This window comes from Sinocyclocheilus grahami, unplaced genomic scaffold (genome assembly GCF_001515645.1).
Source record: "Sinocyclocheilus grahami isolate Dianchi unplaced genomic scaffold, SAMN03320097.WGS_v1.1 scaffold536.1, whole genome shotgun sequence".
Classification (NCBI taxonomy): Eukaryota; Metazoa; Chordata; class Actinopteri; order Cypriniformes; family Cyprinidae; genus Sinocyclocheilus; species Sinocyclocheilus grahami.
Genome location: NW_015505715.1, coordinates 865,913 through 879,742, shown reverse-complemented (window position 1 = coordinate 879,742; position 13,830 = coordinate 865,913). Strand labels below are relative to the sequence as shown.

General features: G+C 36.1%; 1 protein-coding gene across 1 annotated transcript in view; it reads left to right on the top strand.

The window, feature by feature from the left end:
- The window catches only part of LOC107555513 (protein unc-13 homolog B-like), a gene marked incomplete at its 5' end in the record, with an annotated part of 34,086 nt that overhangs the window by 13,433 nt on the left and 6,823 nt on the right, over nucleotides 1-13,830 (top strand). The window contains 13 exons of the mRNA XM_016238336.1: nucleotides 2,858-2,973; nucleotides 3,109-3,272; nucleotides 5,569-5,719; nucleotides 6,603-6,671; nucleotides 6,764-6,853; nucleotides 6,958-7,098; nucleotides 8,128-8,258; nucleotides 8,348-8,433; nucleotides 8,536-8,662; nucleotides 8,750-8,846; nucleotides 10,314-10,457; nucleotides 10,973-11,050; nucleotides 11,141-11,218. Coding sequence (XP_016093822.1) covers nucleotides 2,858-2,973; nucleotides 3,109-3,272; nucleotides 5,569-5,719; nucleotides 6,603-6,671; nucleotides 6,764-6,853; nucleotides 6,958-7,098; nucleotides 8,128-8,258; nucleotides 8,348-8,433; nucleotides 8,536-8,662; nucleotides 8,750-8,846; nucleotides 10,314-10,457; nucleotides 10,973-11,050; nucleotides 11,141-11,218 — 1,472 coding nt within the window. The remainder of the gene's footprint in view (nucleotides 1-2,857; nucleotides 2,974-3,108; nucleotides 3,273-5,568; nucleotides 5,720-6,602; nucleotides 6,672-6,763; nucleotides 6,854-6,957; nucleotides 7,099-8,127; nucleotides 8,259-8,347; nucleotides 8,434-8,535; nucleotides 8,663-8,749; nucleotides 8,847-10,313; nucleotides 10,458-10,972; nucleotides 11,051-11,140; nucleotides 11,219-13,830) is intronic.

Sequence of the window (13,830 nt, the reverse complement as noted above, 5' to 3'; positions counted from 1 at the left end):
CTCTCCCTCTCTCTCTCTCTCTCCCTCTCTCCCTCTCCCTCCAGATAGCAGATATCCTCCTTGATTATTATGTAGTACACTCCTGTCGGAAATTCACCACTGAGCCGACACATAAATTATCCCAATAATTTGCCTGTCAGGGAAAATGGTTAGAGAAAGAAGAACCTGGTGTTTCTATTAAAAAAAACTCCTAAGGATTTTTCAGTTTGGAGAGAGAAAAGCTGAATATCAAACATGAAAATAATAAACATTTTAGATTTATTAAACGGAACAAAAAAAATAATTATTCAAATTGAATAGAAATGTAAAAAAATTAATCTAAAACTTAAACTAAAATTACAATGAAAACTGAAAATCTAAATATAAAACTGGCTTGGTAACTGCAATTATCTTACTGTTTGGATAATAAACAATATTACTTTGAATAAACAGTAAGATAATTGCAGTTACCAATTATCTTACTGTTTGGATAATAAACAATATTACTTTGAATAAACATTGCTTATGCCAAATATTTGTAATTTTAATGTTTAATGAATCTGCAATTATCTTACTGTTTATTCAAAGTAATATTGTTTATTATCCAAACAGTAAGATAATTGGTAACTGCAATTATCTTACTGTTTATTCAAAGTACAATATTACTTTGAATAAACAGTAAGATAATTGCAGTTACCAATTATCTTACTGTTTGGATAATAAACAATATTACTTTGAATAAACAGTAAGATAATTGCAGTTACCAATTATCTTACTGTTTGGATAATAAACAATATTACTTTGAATAAACATTGCTTATGCCAAATATTTGTAAAAATTTTTTTTTATATATATAATTTTATTTTTAGTGCAGTTTTATAAAATCAAGCTCAAGAACATGGGCTAAAACATCTTTGTAGCGCACAGATTCTTTTGATTTGTTTCATTTATTTGAAGATTATTCAGATTTAGTTACAATTTGTACCACTAGTGAAGCAAGTATTAGAACCAAAATGATTCTCATGAAGTTTGATTCTGTTTGCTGTTCTGGAACGTGTACATCTCCCAGTGCAGACAGAAGTAATAAAAAATGTGCTGTAAACACCAGAGGCGCTGTCATGATGATCAGCCTATGTATTATTTCATGTTGGCTGTGCTTGTGAATTAACATGAATTAAAGGCAGGGTAGGTGAGGTCAAAAGAACTGACTGTTGAGCTCAGAAACAGGTTTTGTGTCAAGCCACACATCTGTGGAAGAGTTCAGAAAAAAATTCTGCTTCACTGAAGGGTCACAGAAGCATGTAGTCTCTGTTACCCTTAATGGAAGAAGTTTGAAACAACCAGGACTCTTCCTAGAGCTGGCCTCCTGGCCAAACTGAGCAATTGATGGAGAAGGGCTTTGGCTACTATGGTGACCAACAACCTGATGGTCACTCTAGTTGAGCTCCATGATTATATGTGGAGATAGGAGAAATCTACAGAAGGACAAACATCGCTGCAACACTCCACCAATCCAGTCTTTATGGCAGTGTGGCCAAACTCAATCCTCTCTTCAGTTAAGACACACGAAAACACACTTGGAATTTACAAGATTCCCTGGTCTGATGAACCTCAATTCTAAGCATCATGTTTGAAGGTAAGCAGCTCTGCTCATCACCTGCAGAGTACCATCCCAAAAGTAAAGTGTGCTGGTAGCAGCCTCATGCTGTGGGGCTGTTTTTCAGTGGCAGGGACTGAGGGACTCGTCAGAGTAGAAGATAAGCTCAATGCACCAAAATATTGAGTTATCCTTAATGAAAACCCAGTCCAGAGCAGAACCTCAGACTGGGCAGAAGGTTCACCTTCCAACAGGGCAATGACCCTAAGCACACAGCAAGAGTGGCTTATAGACAACTCTGTGAATGTCCTTGAGTGGCCCAGCCAGAGCCTGAGCTTGAACCCAATCAAATATTTCTGGAGAAACCTGAAAATGTGCATCTGCCCCATCCAACCTGACAGAGCTTGAGAGGTGAAGAGGTGAGGTGAAGAATGGCAGATAATTGCCAAATGCTGATGAGCAAAGCTTGTCGCATCAAACAAAAAAAGACTTGAGGCTGTAAAGGTGCTTCAGCGAAATATTTAGTTAATAAGTGAATACTTACGCAATGTACTTATTTCAGTTTTTTATTTTTAATACATTTACAAAGTTGTGACATCTGTTTTTGCTTTGTCAGTATGGTGTATGGAGTGTAGATTGATGTGGGAAAAAAGTAGTTTAAAGAAGTTTATCATAAGGCAGCAACATAACAAAATGTAGAAAAAAAAGTGAATACTTTCGCAAGGCACTGTATGTATTTGTATAATCTGTGGAAGGTATAGGATTATAAAATGTTGCCTGTGCGTGAGGAGGCGTGGCTTTGGAGAGTGATTGCTGGGAGGGTGGGATCTTATGCTTTCAAAGCTAGCTTGCTATCGCTAGCCTCTCCGAAATCACCTACCCTACCTTTAACTTTCAAGTGTGTGATTTATTGTTTCTTGTGATTAAAGTTGTAAACACATGGCACAGTCTGTTTTGTAATAGACTAAATCTAAATTTTGAGTTTGAGAGATAACCAAATCAGCAAAACATCTCAGTATATTTCATGTAAATGACTAACCTAATTATTATACTTCATATATTATAATTTAGTTTTTATTTGCTCTTACTGCCCTCTTAAAATCCAAAATCATCAAGTAAATGCAATTCCCTTGGCAAGGTAGTTTTATTGTGGATACACACACAAACAATCAAATACATTGAGATCCTGTCTAATCCTGAGCAGTAATGTTGCTGCACTGTTCCCATGGGTTAAATATCTCTGCACATACATTAATTATTCATCCATATCTGACCCCACAGAGAAAAGAACGGACAAGTCTGCTGTTTCTGGTGCCATCCGTCTTCGGATCAGTGTGGAAATTAAGGGTGAAGAGAAAGTGGCCCCCTACCACGTCCAGTACACCTGTCTACATGAGGTAGAGCAGCACAACCAGCTCACAGACACCACAGCATCTGCCTGACATGCATTTACCATGTACAGATCTCTCATTATCAGGCAGATGATGTTAGTCTTTTAGTCACTAATATTTAGTCTCTGTTGTTTCTCGTAGAACCTCTTTCATCACATCACAGATGTCCTCGGTCAGGGTGTGGTGAAAATCCCAGAAGCCTGTGGCGATGATGCCTGGAAGGTTTTCTTTGACGATGTGCCGCAAGAGATAGTGGATGAATTTGCGATGCGCTATGGGATTGAATCCATCTACCAGGCCATGACGTATGTTTTCTTCATATTTTTTCATTCTGTTCCTTCATTTCTAATTTTATCTTTCTTATTAAAACACTAGCTCTTTAAACATCACATACATTTGGCCATCCAAGATATAGATGAGTTGTTTCGTTCATCAGAACAGATTTGGAGAAATGTAGCATTACATCACTTGCTCAGCGATGGATCCTCTGCAGTGAATGGGTGCCGTCAGAATGAGAGTCCAAACAGCTGAGAAAAACATCACAATAATCCACACCACTCCAGTCCATCAATTAATGTCTTGTGAAGTGAAATGTTTGCAAGAAACAAACCCATCATTAGGCGTTTTTAACTTTTTAATTAACTGTATTTTGGCCAGAAGCAACGGTTTGAAGTTAAAAACATTTTAATGATTGATTTGTTTCTTACAAACACACAGTAACAATACATTTATTGAAGTTGTGTGGGTTATTGTGATGCTTTTATCAGCTGTTTGGACTCATTCTGACGGCACCCATTCACTGCAGAGGATCCATTGGTGAGCAAATGATGTAATGCTACATTTCTGAACTGGGTTCTTCGAACGCAGCTGTTGTTGATGATTAGTCTGGCTGGATTGAGTTATCTGAGATAATTGCATGTTCATGTGTTGGTTTAAAAGGGGCTATGTATCGATACTCGAAACCACGATCAGCAATGCAGCGATTGGCTGGCGGCAAGACAGCAACGTAATGACATCATATAATTAAAAAAGACGCCTGACGAAAAACTTGACCAATTTTTTGACTTTTATAAGGAAACAGCCAAGCGAACAAAACTACATAAATGTTATAATAGATCAATTAAATGTGCACTGTTTTTATTTTATTTCAGTTCTTTACATGATTCCCAATTATTTATATTCACGATTTCTAATATTTGTACAGGCTTTACATTTTTATTTCAATGTAGTAATTAGCAATTAATTAAATTTTATATTTGAACAGATTTGTTACGTGACAGCATTAAGTAAAGTTTCTTAAGGGTCAAGATCATGTTATCTGCATCTCCTGCGCTCCTTCAAGCCACTCCCATAATTTCTGTCAGCACTCAAATGAATGCACGACTCTACATTATCTGTATAGCATGTATGTAAGACTCGAATACAATTATGAAGTAATAATTTTATGACGAATAAATCTTTCAGTGAGTAAAACCGGCTGTGTCTATAGTATTAAAGACTACATTATTATATTATCTTTAAATACATTTTTAAATTATTATTTTAAATTATTGTCCCTGGATTAGTAGGGTACTCTTGTAATAAAGTAGCGGTGGTAGCGGACAGATTTTAAGTAGCAATTCTGCTTAAAAAGGTGCAATCTAATCCTGTTTACATGAAATAAGCCTGCTCCCGAGCAGGTTTAAGCTTGCGGACCTGTTGCTATGACAGCAACTCCAGGATGAGCTTCGAAGAACCTAACAATCCAAGATCATGCCAAATCGTCAACAATCAAATCCAGCTAACTGAGTTAGCGACATACGAAGAACGGGGCCCCTGATGTCTGTGAATGTTAATGGCTTGAGTACGAGTCAGTCTCGATCAGGAGTCAGGAGGGTGAGGAGATGCTCATTAATGGAGCACATCGCTCCGATAAAGCACACGCAAGCGGTCATAACTCACTCTGAATGGGCCACAAGGCCAGAAAAAAATAAGTTGAAGTAATAAAATACCTAAAACTGAATATACTAAAACTCAGTAAAAACTATATAGACATATTTAAAAAAAAAAAAAAACCAACACAAAATTACAGAAACACAACAAAATTACAATGAAAACAGAAAATATAAAAATAAAATGTCATTCAAAATATTAACAAAGAGAGTTTGACGTTAGCATGTTGCTAAGCTAACTGTACAATACACAAATATTAATTTACAAATACTGGGTAACATTTCAATTGCATTTAATAAGTGAATCATTTAATTGCATGTACACTAATTACGCTGAGCTATTTTTAAAGGTTTATTTATAATTAACATGTCTCTTGTCTTGCGTGCCATCTTGGATTTATTTTTTCACTTAGCTTATTGCAATGCATTCTGGGATTAAAAGAATAAATGTGATGCTGTCTTCAAAATCTACATGACTGCATTTTTGAAGACAGTTTGATCTTTATAGTATAATCCTTTTGAAACTGCTTTCTCGTCAGGAGTGTATCTAGGCCTACCTAGGTTTTGGAATAGAGTGATTGTCTTTCTTTGCACAAAGTGGATGTATAGTGGATGTGTTTGAAGAGAAGCACTTTTATCCTCTGCATCTCTCCTCTCTTTGTTTGTACAGGCACTTTGCATGTCTCTCATCTAAGTATATGTGTCCCGGGGTCCCTGCTGTGATGAGCACCCTGCTGGCCAACATCAACGCCTACTACGCCCACACCACTGCATCCACCAATGTCTCCGCTAGCGACAGATTTGCTGCATCCAACTTTGGGGTGTGTTCGACTATCACACAGATTGTAAAGAACACATACACATAAAAGCATGGGCAAGATCATTTATTTAATTTTTCTTTTTCTTTTTTTGTTATTATTTCATAGATGCCAAGTAATTAATTGTGGTAGCTTTTTTTTGCAAAGAATTAGCATGTTTAGATGTAATACAAAATGCTGATAACTGTCATCGAACTAAAAACACTGAAAAGTTTTTTAATATTCTGAACTTCTGATCATTTGTGAAGCTTGTGTAAATGATGGAGGAAGTATGGTAGATAAAGTTATGGAAGAGAAGCACAGAAAATCCTATTTTTTGTTTCATATAAATATTTGACAGTTTCAATGTGTCAGCACTAAACCATTGAACATATTCAGGTGCTTAACCAGGAAATAGTGCAAAATCGAAACACCATTTTGAAAATGGAGGTGTCTATTGTAGCAGTTTTTTTGTCTTGTATTGACCGACCAGCTAAGTAAAGCACCATGGGACCCACAATTTAATGTCACCATTATGGATTGGAACACTTGAGCTAATTGCAAGCTGTAATTATATTGTCTAGACAACAGTGTCAGTTGTTTGATGTTGTTACAGTAAGTTGCCTTTGGAAAAATACGCTTGCTAACGTCATGTTGTCATTAGCACTTAGAGGGTTAGTTGACTCAAAATCATTATTTACTCCAGCTCATGTTGTTCCATCTGTATGACAACAAAAATTGGATTTTGATTCATATTATCAATCTCTAAAAAAGACCAAAAAGGCCCATAATGTTTTTAAGAGTTGTCCTTGTGCACTGTATGTGTATATATTGATGCATTAGCTAAATATTTCCACTCGGTGTCCTGGATGGCTGAAAATCTTGCTTAATTTTTCTTGTCTTGCAGAAAGAAAGGTTTGTCAAGCTCTTGGATCAGCTGCACAATTCCCTGCGCATTGACCTCTCAATGTATCGAGTGAGTGATGGCGGTTTAAACCGTTTTTTTCATTTACAATTTTTAGATCATACATTGGTGAATTATCAGTTCCTGTCTCTTCTCCTTCTCAGAACAACTTCCCTGCGAGCAGTAAGGAACGTTTACAGGACCTTAAATCTACAGTGGACCTCCTGACCAGCATCACTTTCTTCAGAATGAAGGTAAAGAAGAAAAAAAAAAAGTCTGTTTTGATCCCCAATCTATATTTTCCATCAGTGCTCATTTTGTCCTTCATTTTTACTGTTTACTGTCTCACTCTGGACAGGTCCAGGAACTGCAGAGTCCGCCGAGAGCTAGTCAGGTTGTGCGAGACTGTGTCAAAGCCTGCCTCAACTCCACGTATGACTACATCTTCAACAACTGTCAGGAGCTGTATAGTCGCCAATATCCTCAGATCGGAGACACGGTTAGACAATCGTTCATCTACCACCTACAGTTTATGACTGTAATGCTTTGAATTCTCACATGATTTAAAGCTGAAGTGTGTCATCTGTGGGCCACAAGCTTCACCAAACTGTGTGGCATAAACAGCTTCACCCCCAGACTAGCGCCATTGGTTGAGCTGGTGTTGCTCTGCTGGGCTGTTGAGGATGCCTAAGCACACCATTTAAAGGAGCTGTTCACACAGAAACGCGTTTTTCCTTTCTTCTGCACTACTTTTCCATCATTGTTCTGTGTAAACGCCCTAGACGGACGTGTTTGACTGTTGTGCTCGCATCTCAGCATCTTTTGTAGCGTCTCGCGAATGACACAACGTTCTTAAAAATTTTTTGGGTTTTTTCCTTTGTTTACACTTTTCATGGGAGATCAACAGCGAATGACTACTTATATTATTATAATTATATTTATTATTGCAAACTATTTATTACTATTAATTATTACTATTGTAATACTTTTTTAGCATTTATTCATATTTTGAGTTTGCTTTTACATATTTTCAGTTTTCCTTTTAATTTTAGTAATTTTCTCATGTCCTTGATTTTTTTTTTGTTGCCTTTTTTTCCTGCTTTTTTTGTGTTGGTATTAGTATTTATTTCAGATAGTTGCCAATGCAACATTTCTCATTTTCTTTTCTTTTCTTTTTAAGTTTAAGATTTTATCTAATATTTTTATTGTTTTATTTCAGCCTTATTTCAATTAACAAAAGCAAATTTTATGTTTTGTTGTATGTTTAAGTTTTTTTTATAGTTTTAGTTAACAATAATAACACTGTTTTCACAGTGTAAAATGTATATTTTTAATAATTTAAAATGTCTGTGTTAAAGGATAAATTAAAACTTAATGATAAAAAAACTTAAATGATTATTTGAATTGAATTATATAATAATAATTAAATGATTAATTATAATTAATTAATTTACAGTGAATCAAGCAAATGATACAGATTTTTTAATTTAATTTTTTTTGTTTGTTTGTTGGTTTGTTTTTTTGTCAGCATAAGGACGAGAGCACCCCAGAAGATCAGGGCCCGAGCATCAAAAACTTAGACTTCTGGCCCAAACTCATTACCCTTATAGTGTCCATCATTGAGGAGGACCGGAACTCCTACACCCCTGTCTTAAACCAGTGAGTGTGCACACAAACCTGAAATATTTACCCTATCCATCTCTTATTTTCCTGCCATCATGTGTCTGTTTGTTCCTGTTTCTCCACAGGTTTCCTCAGGAACTGAACGTTGGGAAATTGAGTGCAGAGGTCATGTGGAATCAGTTCTCTCAGGATATGAAGTACGCCATGGAAGGTCAGTAACAGTTTGGTCCATTGATTTAGTATATTGGAGATGACATGACCTTTTTGTTTAGCCACCAAATGCTGTTCATATTCACACATTCTTTTTCGACAGAACATGAAAAACACCGGCTGTGTAAAAGTGCAGACTACATGAACCTGCACTTCAAGGTCAAATGGCTGTATAACGAATACGTGAAGGATCTGCCAACCTTCAAGGGAGTTGTGCCCGAATACCCTACGTGAGTGAGCTCTTCATCATCTCAACTAGCAAACACAAAGTTAAAGCACTTTTGATATTTGTTCACATTATGTCTTGCCTTTTCCAGGTGGTTCCAACAGTTTGTGCTGCAGTGGCTGGATGAGAACGAGGATGTGTCCATGGAGTTCATGCATGGAGCCCTGGAGAGAGATAAAAAAGATGGAGTAAGATGTTTTTCAGTGCAATTCCCTTCGAATAGCCAGCTATCTTTCACACATTCTCATCACTGAAGTGTTTCTTGGCCTTTATGATGCTCTTGTGCCCACAAACGGGTCATTTTGCCTTTCAAAACTATTTAACAGTTTAACATTTTTGCCATCTGCAAGTTTTTCAAGAGCAATTATAAAATACAAAAATTTATTTCTTCGTGCTTGTTAAAGGAATAGTTAACCAAAGAAAAAAAAAATAAAAATGAGGCCATCCAATATGGAAAATAATATATTTCGTAATTTGAACAGATTTGGAGAAATTTAGCATTACATCACTTGTTCACCAGTGGATCCTCTGCAGTGAATGGGTGCCGTCAGAATGAGAGTCCAAACAGCTGATAAAAACATCACAATAAACACACCACTCCAGTCCATCATCTTGTGAAGAGAAAAGCTACATGTTTGTAATAAACAAATCCATCATCAAGATGTTTTTAACGGTTACTTCTGGCTAAAATACATGTGCTTTATTCATAATATTGCCTTTTTCCAGTGAAAATGTTGTCTTGTCTGAATCAGGGGAGAAATATGCACCGATCAAGCACTGTTTACAAGGGAAAACAGTCCAAACAGTTCTGAAAAAATTATGCTGGTAGATTTTGATGTGGGAGGACAACAGGGGATGGACTTTTTCCCTGGAGGAAGTGTTATTATGGATTATGGGTTCATATTTTGACCAGAAGAGACAATTTAAGTTAAAATGCCTTGATGGATTTGTTTCTTACAAACACGCAGCATTTTGCTTCACAAGTCATTTATTGATGGACTAGAGTTGTTGTTTTTTTTATCTTAATTTAATATCTTAATCTTAATTTGTGTTTTGAAGGAGTCTTATGGGTTTGGAACGACATGATGGTGAGTAAATGATGAAGAAAAGCACATAAGCATCTCAAGGCACAATACAAGTATCAAATTGTTACAGAATTAAGAAAGGGAAAAATAAACAACAACAAAAAAACAAAGCAAGCATAATATATGTCTACATACCTATGAACATATAGTCACAATAATTTAAGCATACAAATATCTAAACAAGCAGGAGGAAGAAAAAAAAAAGATTACTGTGATGTTTTAATCAGCTGTTTGGACTCTCATTCTGACGGCACCCATTCACTGCAGAGGATCCATTGGTGAACAAGTGATGTAATGCTACATTTCTCCAAATCTGTTCACATGAAGACACAAACTTATCCACATCTTGGATGGCCTGAGCATGAGTAAATTTTCAGCACATTTTCATTTTTAGGTAAACTATTAATTTAAGAAAAGCACACCACGCTCATAACTATATAGTGACGGATAGTCATGCAAATTGTCTAATAATCATGCTATATAAATAAAGGTAACCTGACCTGACACACACACATAAAAAATCTGAAATGGAAATGGCATTTCAATGATGTGCTTCTATCTCCGCTACAGTTCCAGCAGACATCAGAGCACGCTCTCTTCTCCTGTTCAGTGGTGGATGTCTTCACCCAGCTCAACCAGAGCTTTGAGATCATCAAGAAACTGGAGTGTCCCGACCCCAATGTCATGGCCCTCTACAGCCGCCGGTTCGCCAAGGTGGACAAGCATCCCTCCTAATCCGATTACAAATAGATTCATGTCAGAACAAATGTCAGCTGTCAAAGTATTATCTTGTTTCTAGAACTATCTGAGATTTCTGAGAGAATGGCCCTATTTTAGCCAAAGCGTATCTCAGTGCGGAGCAAATGAAGAATATAATTGGAGCAAAAACATTTGTCGGAAAGAATGAGATTCTGTTGTAAGCAAATGAAAATGCTTAGTGCAGCCATTTCCATTAAGCTTCAGTCAGTCCCCAGAGCAAGTCTGGCCAGCTTCTCTGAGAGAAATGCAAAGCTCCCTCTAGATCCTTTATCAGACACGTGGAGAGCTTGTTGCTCTGATCTCCAACAGTTTTAAGATAGCAAACGCAAAGCGCTGAGTGCTAAGATGAGCTCCAGAGAGTTTCTGCTATATTTCCTAAAATGTTAGCCTGCTTTTTCATTTGTTTGTTTGGTAATGCTACCGACTTTTGAAAAACGTTAAGCTGAGTTCTTATTTCTTTGTCTTCACAGACCATTGACAAAGTTCTGCTACAGTACAGTGCCATTTTGAAGAAGAGCTTCCCGTCCTATTGTGATAAGGAGAAGATTGTAAGTTGTTCTCCTGGTAGTTAACACTGATGTTTCTGTTAGTTGTCATCTTTTCTAATAAATCTCTCGTGTCTTTCTCTTTGTCCTCAGCCATGCGTCTTGATGAATAATGTCCAGCAGTTGCGTGTCCAGCTTGAGAAGATGTTTGAATCAATGGGTGCCAAACAGGTAGGAGAGCAGCAGGGGAAGGTGACCTTCTTTAAGCAAAGTCATTTGTCCTCTCCTCATTTGTCTGGGACATCAGAGGACATCAGGTGCTGGCCTGTATTCTCTCTCAGCATATTAAGAGAACTCTTTCCCTGTTGTGTCCAGATGAACTTGATGCAGCTTTGTTGAGTTGTCATTTATACGGTCAACGTTTGGCTTGCAGGTTTATTTAGGAATGATATAAATAACAGATTGTGCTAATTTCACAGCTGTTATTTTTTACTTTGATAATTTCATTATACTTAGCTTGTATTGCGTTCATTACTGTTTTGGCTGATGTTAAAGCCGCATTTGTGTCTTTTCTCCTCTGATTGCCACAGAGGAGGCCAGGGTATGACTAGAATTTAGATCTCTTTAGTTGGTAGGAAAATGTGTCGTTTTTGAGCCGTTGCGAATGACTTTCAACCTGAAGGTTTGATTTTTCTCATAGATAATTGTTAGCAGACTCTAGAAATATGTAAAGAATATAATTAACATTATTATTATTTTTTTTAAATAAAGTTGGATGCAATAGTGGACCCTGAGGAGGAGGAGGAAGAGGTTTGTACACAAGAGATGTTGTGTCCCAAAATGCACATATCTATAAAGTGTGTGTGTGTTCCTAAAGGCTTTGAGAGAGACATGTTATTACACTTTCTTCTGTGTTTAATCAGGTTATCGAGGAAAATGTCAAAGATAACAAGTAGGTTAGATGTGTTAAATAGCTCAGCTCTGGCCACTCACCCAAACTCCAATCTAGTGAAACCATTTACATAGAATTAAATAAAGTAGTTTTGAAAGTAGGGTAGTTGCTTGTGTTGTACAGTATATTGAATTTTTGCTTAATTAGAACCCTGATGTCATGAACCCTGTTAGATCGGGTGATGTTGAACTTGTTTGGTTATATTCATTTGGGGAGGATGAGAGATTGTGGTGAGTGAGTGAGTGTTTGTGTGTGTGTGAGTTGTGGCATTAGTTGAGTCTCAGTCTGATTAGTAAAGGATTAGTGAATTCTTGCGTTCGTTTCTGTGCCTGAGACAATGACATCAGACACTGCTGATTTGTTTATTTCCCTTTTACTTGATATTTGTATTATTATTTTGTTAGATTTGTTGGACAGCAGGTCTCATAAATCCCAGTCATGCCTTGGTTTCAGGTTGCTTTGGTTGACTTAATGTTGTCTTTTAAAACTTGTTGGATGATTCCCCCTTTTTTCTTTATCATTTATATTAAAAAACGGAGTAATTCTGTATATGCACTGAAAAAAATATATTTTCTTAATGCATTTTTTTCTTGTTTTTCAGTAAAAAAAAAAAGTAAATTGTCTTAAAACAAGACTAAAAAACTGCAAGTAAACTGCATAAGATATTATGAAAAATAGTTCATTGAAAGTGGAAAATATAAAGTGGAAAAAGTGGAAAAACTAGCGAATTGAATTTATTTCTACCCCGTTGGAAAATAGAAACATTTTAATATCTCACTTATCTTTGTCAGATTTGTGCTTAAAACAAGAAAAGTAGAAAAAATAAAATAAAAATTTTATTAAATGTATGAATTCATTAATTGTATATATATGTATATAATATATACACAGTGACACGCGAAAGTTTGGGAACCCCTTGCAGAATCTGTGAAAATGTGAATAATTTAAACAAAAAAAGAGGGAACATGCAAAAGACCGTGGAAAAAGTGGAAAAACTAGCGATTGAATTTTTTTTTCTACCCCGTTGGAAAATAGAAACATTTTAATATCTCACTTATCTTTGTCAGATTTGTGCTTAAAACAAGAAAAGTAGAAAAAATAAAATAAAAATTTTATTAAATGTATTAATTCATTAATTGTATATATATGTATATAATATATACACAGTGACACGCGAAAGTTTGGGAACCCCTTGCAGAATCTGTGAAAATGTGAATAATTTTAACAAAATAAGAGAGATCATGCAAAATGCCTGTTATTTTTTATTTAGTACTGTCCTGAGTACGATATTTTACATAAAAGATGTTTACATTTAGTCCACAAGACAAAAAAATAGCTGAAATTATAAAAATAATGTTTCTTAATACTGTGTGTGTGGTTACCTGGATGATCTACCACTGTTTTTTGTTTTGTGATGGTTGTTCGTGAGTCCCCTTGTTTGTTCTGAACAGTTAAACTGAGCACTGTTCCTCCGAAAAATCCTCCAGGTCCTTCAGTTTTCCAGCACACTGAGGACAATTGAAGGACTCAAACACAACTATTAAAAAGGTTCAAACATTCACTTATGCTCCAGAAGGAAACACGATGCAAGAGCTGGGGGGTGAAAACTTTTTGAATTTGAAGATCAAGGTAGATTGTACTTAATTTGTCTTCCGGGAAACATGCAAGTATCTTCTGTTGCTTCCGAAGGGCAGTACTAAATGGGGAAAAAATTATATTTCAGAAAAATTGGGACATCATCATGTTCAAAAGTTTTCACCCTTAATGCATCGTGTTTCCTTCTGGAGCATCAGTGAATGTTTGAACCTTTTTTAATAGTTGTGTTTGAGTCCCTCAATTGTCCTCAGTGTGAAAAGATGGATCTCAAAATCTTACAGTCACTGCTGGAAAG